The 8,640-nt window shown below is 36.6% G+C and overlaps 1 protein-coding gene across 1 annotated transcript in view; it reads left to right on the top strand.

Annotated features, from left to right (window-relative positions):
- Window positions 1–661: 661 nt before the first annotated feature.
- LOC127860814 (uncharacterized) overlaps window positions 662–8,640 on the top strand; it is a 72,463-nt gene continuing 64,484 nt past the window's right edge. Inside the window, exon 1 of the mRNA XM_052399104.1 lies at window positions 662–1,828. Coding sequence (XP_052255064.1) covers window positions 662–1,828 — 1,167 coding nt within the window. The remainder of the gene's footprint in view (window positions 1,829–8,640) is intronic.

The raw sequence follows: 8,640 nt of genomic DNA, 5'->3' as shown, positions 1-8,640 counted from the left end.
CAGTCCTAGCCAAGCGACTGACAACGTTCCTTACTGACAACAACTACGTTGATACGTCAATTCAGAAGGGTGGAGTTCCCGGATTTTCAGGCTGCGTCGAGCATACCAGTGTTCTCAGCCAAGTGATCAGGGAGGCACGAGTGGACCATGATGACCTGACTGTAGTGTGGCTAGACCTTGACAACGCTTATGGATCAATACCCCACAAGTTGATTGAGAAGGCACTTGAGCAGTATCATGTACCAGACCACGTTTGTAACCTGGTAAAAGACTACTACAGAGGCATTAAGCTACGCTTTGCTGTGGGAGACAAGACAACAGCATGGCAAAGCTTGGAGAAAGGCATTGTCACAGGATGCACAATCTCTGTGGTCCTGTTTGTGATGGGTATGAACCTCATCATCAATGTGGCGAAGAGAGAGACACGTGGTCCAAAAGCAGCATCAGGAATCTACTTACCTCCAGTTAAGGGATTCATGGATGACCTAACTCTGACAGCAAAGACCCACATCCAAGCAAGGTGGATGCTTTCGGCCCTAGAAGAGGCAGCAACTTGGTCCAGAATGAGGTTCAAATCCAGAAAGTCCAGAGCACTTGTTATCAGGAAAGGCCAACCAACCAAGAAATTCAATCAGTGCAAGGTGAGGACATACCATCGATAATGGACAGCCCCATTAAATGCCTTGGGAAGTGGTATGATGCTACACTCCAAGATGGGAACAACATCAAGCGCATCAAGAACCAGCTCACTGAAGGGCTGAAGCAGATTGACAAAAGCGGACTACCTGGCAAATTCAAGGCCTGGTTATTCCAGAATGGACTTCTCCCACGACTGATGTGGCCACTGATGCTTTATGAGGTGGCAACAACAGTGGTGGAAGGACTGGAGAGAACCATTAGTAGGCATTTGCGAAAGTGGCTTGGCGTACCACCCAGCTTCAGCAACATTGGACTCTATGGACGATCAAATCAACTACAGCTCCCATTGAGTTCGTTGGTGGAGGAGTACAAGGTGGCAAAGGCCAGACTTGTCATGACGCTGAAGGATTCAAGGGATGACATGGTCCGAAGAGCAGGTGTTGAGACCAGGACGGGAAGAAAGTGGTCCGCTAGCCAGGCTGTAGCGCAAGCCGAGCGCCGCCTGCGACACAAAGACATTGTGGGAACAACGGCAGTGGGAACACAAGGTCTGGGCTCTGCGGAGACGAGGAGTTGGAAGAAGGCGGACAGTAGGACAAGGAGGGAGATGGTCCAGGCAGAGGTACGTCTGGCCGAAGAAGAAGATCGAGGCATAATGGCAGTGGCAATGGGGTGCCAGGGTGCTTGGACAAAGTGGCAGACTACAGGAAAGAAGATGACATGGGCGGATATCTGGCGTAGGGAACCTCTGCGCATCAGTTTCCTGCTCAGGTCAGTCTACGACCTGCTACCTTCACCAGCAAACCTGCACAGATGGGGAAAACGTGACGACCCAACCTGCCTACTTTGCGGAAAGATAGGCACGCTAGAACATACACTATCATCTTGCCAGACAGCCCTTACACAAGGAAGATACAGGTGGAGACACGACAAGGTCCTCCAAGAACTGGCAGACATAGTGGAAAGGGAGAGGCGGAAGAAGAGGACTGTGAAAGAGACCAGAAAGATGCAGTTTGTAAAGGAAGGGGAAACCATCAAGAAGCAGCAGGCGCAAGCAGCATCGATCCTAGATCGTGCGCAGTCATGGGAGATGGCTGTTGACCTGAAACGCAGGCTGGTTTTCCCAAGTGTAGTCCAGACAACACAACGCCCCGACATGGTGATCTGGTCGGCAAAGGACAAGTGTCTGGTGATGGTTGAACTCACAGTTCATTGGGAGTCGCGCTGTGATGAGGCGATGGAGAGGAAAACAGCAAAATATGCTGATCTGCAGAGGGAATGCAAGGAGAAGGGGTGGCACACGTGGCTATTCCCAGTGGAGGTCGGCGTCCGAGGCTTTCCGTCAAAGTCTCTCTGGAGACTTTTCACTGCACTTGGCCTGACAGGAAGAGACAGAAAGCGAGCGGTCAACAGACTTGGGGATGCAGCGGAGAGAGCATCGAGATGGCTTTGGCTGAGGAGAGAAGAGAGGAGCTGGCAGCCGTCTACTGACACGTAGGGGATTGATCAACCCCTGCGGACCCACCACCAGGAGAATGTATCGAGATTAATGGGTCGAAACATTCAGTGATCGGTGGCTCTCGACTGAGGATGTCAGTAGTCCAGCAGTTTAACGACTGTTTACATCTCATAGAAAGTATGTGCTTTTTTAATAATCTGAATGTACAGTTGTCACATTTAATGTCTCTTTTACACTTGTGGTCGGTGTTTTCACGGGTTGTTAGGTGTGAAAGGTCCTATATACAACAAACAATAATTAAAATGGCAAAACATTAATCACACTTAATTAGGCAGGCAGAGAACTTGTTACCGTTAACGATAAGCACCGCGATCTTTTAATCTTTTAATTCGTAGACCGGACCGACCTTAATTGTTAAGAACTTGTTAGCTTTGAATAAAGCCGCATACGGGTTTATTATATTGAACCGTCCAAATCCGTAATTGGCGAAAACAAACAAATAAATTATTGTTTTCAGCTTGCATAAGGATGGATTAAATTGCATGCTAATTGTTTGTTTTAATTACGGGGAAAATATCAAATAATTCAGCCGCGAAAACTTTTTATTAGCAAAAAGTGATTTGTTTTTCTTTGTTCACATAGACGAAAATCACGTGATTATCAAGATGGCGACGTCCATGCCGAGGCAGGTACTTTTTTGCCGTTTTATAACTTTTATTACTTGTACAACTTTATATTACTTTTGAAATTTCACTCAATTTTCAGAAATAATAGCAAGAAAGTTACTGGCGTTATTGTCATTATATAACTCGCTTTATATATCGCCGCGAAATTTCTTTAATTAGAGGGCACTTCTCCGGGTCGTCAATTCTGACAGGGGGGCAGTTCTCCGCCCCTTATTAATCAGCAGGGGGCAGTTCTCCGCTTTATAAAAAAACAGTGAGGGGGCAGTTCTCCGCCCAGTGAAAAATCTTTGGGGGGGGGGGGCAGTTCTCCGGGGGGGCACTTCTCCTAGACACAGACCTGCCAATTGTCCTTACCCTAAAACTTTTTGACCACACTGTTTTACCAATCCTAACCTATTGCTCGGAGATGTTTAGCTTCGAAAACATAAAATACTATGCTTGCCTTGTGTAAAAAAATATTGTATGATTTGCTAACACTACTTATTAATTGAGTATTACTAACACATTTATTACACAACACTGACAATGACTGTGAGTACATTGCCTCATTAAAGGGAGATTATACGATTTTTTTATATGTTTTAAATTGTTATATATTTATAAAATATGTTACAATAAAATTAAAGAGGCAAGAAAAATTATACATTGAAGACGAATTTAATACGATGCAGTAGAGACAAATTAGCACACCGAGCCGATTGTGACGAAGATAGTTCGTACATATTTTCGTACAATAACTGTAGCATTCGTCTTTTTATTAGGATCAGAGTTAGTGTTCATGTGTCTTATAATTATATATCGTTGCAGGAATTTAAAATGAACCGTTAAACTTAATTCAGATTCACATCGTACATGCATGATATAGACCGTTCCAGAATTTAGTCATTACCCAATTATCTCCCCTGAATACTCTCCGCGCCCGTCAATACACTGCTGCCTAACAGCCCGTAACATATATAAGAGAGCACCGATTATTCAACGGATGAATATCTTTCTAAATTCTAAAGCCGTGACATGGCTTTGGTTCTTTTTGTTAAACTTTTTTGTTTGTCATGCAAATTGTATGAATTAAAGTTTTTCTGCCAGATGTTAAGCTGTTATGACAGAAAAATGTTTGAAAAACATGTATTTTTAGGTATTTGTATAGGAAAACTAACACATTGGCACATTTAAAAAAGCATTTAATTAAATTAAATGCAATATTTTTCATTTGATTATTTGCATCAATCTTAAAATCGTGTAAGCCTTTCCATTCCAGTGTTTAATTGCCCCTTTGTTCTTCATAATCCGATTATCTCGTTTTGATCAGATATTGTCCAGACTTAACTTACAACATGGTGTCATAAACCACACTGGGTGGCAGATGACAGTCTGGTCATTAAACACAATTGATGATGCCACCATGTCTCCTCTTTCTGGTAGTATTTAGCAGTCATTTGGTTGGCTAATTTACCTCCGACATACTTAACAGTTGCGTACGTTAGATAAGTTACATATCGTACAAATTAGAAGTTATGTCAAATATAGAATATCAGAAATTGTACACGGTAAAGATACTAGCTCGTTTAATTTATGAAAAAAATAAAGTATTTAATAATTATAAAATTTACGTAAAAACATTTAACGTATTTAGCGGGTATCGGTTAATTAAAACTACTTCATTCCGTATAAAGATTTAATGTTACGGCACGAACAACATTATAAAAAACAAGAAATTACATTTGACACCAACAGAGGTAAAAAATATTTAAAGAAATATATATATGTATATAAATATATGTGTGTTAAAATGTTAGATATTTGTCACTCATAAGCACTAGTGACGTGTTTTCAATGTACATGAGAACACAGTTCAATTTGCATCATGTGAAGTTGTGTTTTTCAGTTGTATGTTAATATTCCTAAATAGCGTCATTCTTTGTACAAAACCCATCAAATGAAAATTACATGTAAATACCGTCTGACATGCACTTCGCTTTTAATAGGGCTTTGTAGTACGTTTATTTCGATCAATCATTTGATTATCACACTAGCGTACTCATGCCATTGATAATTATATTTTTATAATTTGATGTATTACTTTTGTACTTTATTGAAGCTTTTCTGCAAAAAATAATACGGCTTATGCATAGAGCTCTTTGTTGTGTCAAATTGTCGTTCTTTCAGTCATCAGATAATCTTTACTTTGATGCTAATGTCGCGTTTTTTTTTAAAGATGCATATAAATGTATTAAAAAATTCGTTCGGCACTAAATATAATATTTAGAAAAAAAATATTCGGAATAATTGACTAAATAAGTGTCGTTATCCATATGTTTTGCGTTACTGCAAATACCTAAATAATACATTTTTTAGTATTTTTAGCTTTATAGCTGTTAAATGATTCCAAAGATGAAAATCTATTCAACTAGATATATTCACATTCTCTTCATCTTCCGTATAATCACCTAAAAGATCGTCAAGATCAATTTCACTCTCTCATGATAAAAATTTCTTTTTTTTACTTGACATAATTCAGCTCACAAAATTTAATTTAAATCCAAACAACATTTTTTTATCTCTGATTTCAGTTAGAACAAGAAAAATACTGGAAGGCGTATCAAAAATAGCATTTTTAATATAATATATTATGATTTTAGAATATAAAGTTTTACCAATTGAGACCAATTACAAACAATTAGCGGTAATTAATTGCGCGAGAATCTTTAAAAATTATTAATTAAAACATAATCTGCTTGATGTTGCGGCAACACAACAATGCATGCGTGAATTGTCTGTAAAAAGTTAAAAGTAAAAAGTGTAATCAAAGACAAAATATGAGCGACTGAACTGGCAAATTTTTGCCGATGATTACCACTTGATTACCCTCACACAAAACAAATACACGAAAGCATGTTAAACATTTTATTTGTAACAATCAATCTCAACTTCAAACAACCATTTTAACAACAAAAATGTGATAATCTCCTGAAAATAATTAATTAAGTAATTTATTCTTCCGACATCGGTAAAGCGGGTATTCTCTCCGTCTTTGGCTTTTGGAATCGCAGACTCGCACAAGTTAGCAGAAGTGAAATGGCGGACAGTCACGTGGCTGACAATATGGCGGCGGTCAATTTATTGATTCTGGAACGGTCTATACATGCTGGCGAATTCGACTGTACAGACATTTTCGATTTCAAAATTAAATATATGGCTTATTTCGCATTTTCGACACATGTTCTTTTAACTTTTATTGTAATTTATATTGAAATATATATATATATATATATATATATATATATATATATATATATATATATATATATATATATATATATATATATATATATATATATATATAATAAGTTTTATACACATTTTATATCAATATTTGACAAAATCGTATAATCCCCCTTGAATGTATATTATCAAAAAAATATGTTACTATCACCAGATGACGGGTGCAAACAACATAGTTTTAAAAAATCCAGGATGATTTTGGCATCGCACACATGTTAATGTGCAAATAATTATGATATATATGATGATATAATGATGATAATAACGGCATTTTGGCCAGAATGTGTATATAAATATTTACTACATAATAAGTGGTACATAATATAAAAACAAAGAATAATCAAATTGAAAAAATATATATTCAACTATGTTACATATAGGAGGTTTTGGGGATGCCGATAATGACGTCACGTTTGCGCATGCTCAAATTTTGGCCGTCAAAACTGCGGCCATTTTGCTATTGTTTGCATTTGATGTACCGCATCGTTATAAAATTACCATAATAATCTCTACTTGACACATATTCGCGACCCTTTTTAAGAACAACAAAATACGCAGAAATTGAAATTCTTTTAGAATAAATTAAATTCAATGAACAAACACAAATAAGGACGAAAATAAACAATAGATCGATTTCATGTAATCAACATATATACTGATTTGAACCTATATGTCTGTAAAAACTAACCTTGATACAGATTAAATAAATGTTATTGTTTATATTTAATTGGTCACACCAATTTTGACACTCTTTGTTTCAGCATTTTTAACCCAGTGTTGAATTGTCCCTTTGTTCATCACAAACCGATTAGCTCTTTATGATCGGATACTGTCCAGACTAAGAAAACAGTGTGTCATAAACCCGGGGACCTATACCCTCAATAAACCACATGTGTCTGGTCATTAAACACAATTTATGATACCTCCATGTCATCTCTTGGCATATTGAGCAGTCATTTTAGCCAAATACTCAACAGTTGCTTCAATAAAATATTTGAACATATATAAAAAATATACATTTGTCATAAATGGATTAACAGGAACTATAAAGCGTATATATTAGCCAGTTTAAGCATAACAATAAAGTGTTTAATAACTATAAATTTAAAATATTGTACAAATTTACTGCTACACAATTAACGTGTTTAACGGGTACCTGCAAATATAAACTCTGCTATAACGTGTAAAGATCGTGCGTTACTGCAGTGTTCGAAACATCATCATGAAAACAAGCAATCACGTTTGTTCATAGTAGGGATATAAAATGCTTGCGTAAAATGAATTAAATATATAGATTTATGGTATCATAAAATGCTAGATTTGTATCGTTCATTAACACTAGTAAAGAGTTTTCAATATACATGTACATGCAAAGACAGTTTAATTTTCAGAATATGCAGGTGTTTTTCTTCCATTTGAATGCTAAAATTTAATATTTTAATTCAATGTAAACGAAACGAAAATCCATTAAATGTAAAAGAAAATTAAAAATACATTTAAAGATTGTAATGTATTGCGCTTTTTAGGGCTTTGTTTTATAACTGATTCAATGCACCTATTACAATAAATTTCGATCGCTGATGAAAATAACACTTTCGCATCCACACCACTTATAATTATAATCAAATTATTATATGTTTTATTTCTTTTGAAATATCATTTTTTTTTAAGTCTTACTTTAAGAAAAAACCCCGGGTATTTATAGTTTTGTTTTGGGAATTGTAAGTATTTAGTCTTCCGACGACCTTTACTCTAATACAATGTAAATGGCCATGATCGAGAGGTGTGACGGCCAATCTATTTTTAGTAACGGAAAACCCGTCTTGTGACGTCACGCCAAAAAAATATTAATAGACGAATCGTACATACATACAAGAATATGAATGCTTTATCAACACATTGACATTTAAGCGATGCCAAAAAGCAATCGTACCGATGACATATTGACCCTTTAAGGCGTAAATATGGCGGATTTCGCTACTCGACAGGCCTGCTTAATATCAACGGGGATTTCGGGAAATTTCGGGGAGTAATCTAATGATTTCTGGGGTTCGTTGTAAAGTAGGTTATGTTTTTTTCCAGGGTGTTGCTATGGTTTTTTATTTACGTAACACACACTTATGTTAGTTTGTTTATGGATTTATATTAGCTTTATCAAATGTTTTATATGCCGCTTATTTTTTAATAAAATTAAAAAAAGAAAAACATGAGCAAGAGTTTCCATTAAGTTATTATTTTTAGAACAAGCCCATGCTCATAGTACCTATTCAAAGTACCAATCAAAAGGACCGATATTATGGGACAACGGTACGTGAAACAGATTATTATAGGGAGCTAAGTCTAGCCATTATTTTGTCAAAACATTGCCGATTTAAATGCAGTTTTCGTTGTTATGTCCAATAATACACATTTAACTATAGATTGACATAAAACACATGCGTGTTTTAGTTTGTATTCACTTCCAAAATTCGTATGTATTCATTATGAGAGCCGATACTACGGATAGACATGCTACTCCGCGTTACATTAGCAAACAAACCGGTTTCGCAAGTTTGTTTGTGAAGGGCTATTTAT

Source organism: Dreissena polymorpha, chromosome 15 (assembly GCF_020536995.1).
Source record: "Dreissena polymorpha isolate Duluth1 chromosome 15, UMN_Dpol_1.0, whole genome shotgun sequence".
NCBI lineage: Eukaryota > Metazoa > Mollusca > Bivalvia > Myida > Dreissenidae > Dreissena > Dreissena polymorpha.
The sequence above is the reverse complement of the archived record's forward strand: the minus strand, read 5'-3'. Positions and strand labels throughout refer to the sequence as shown.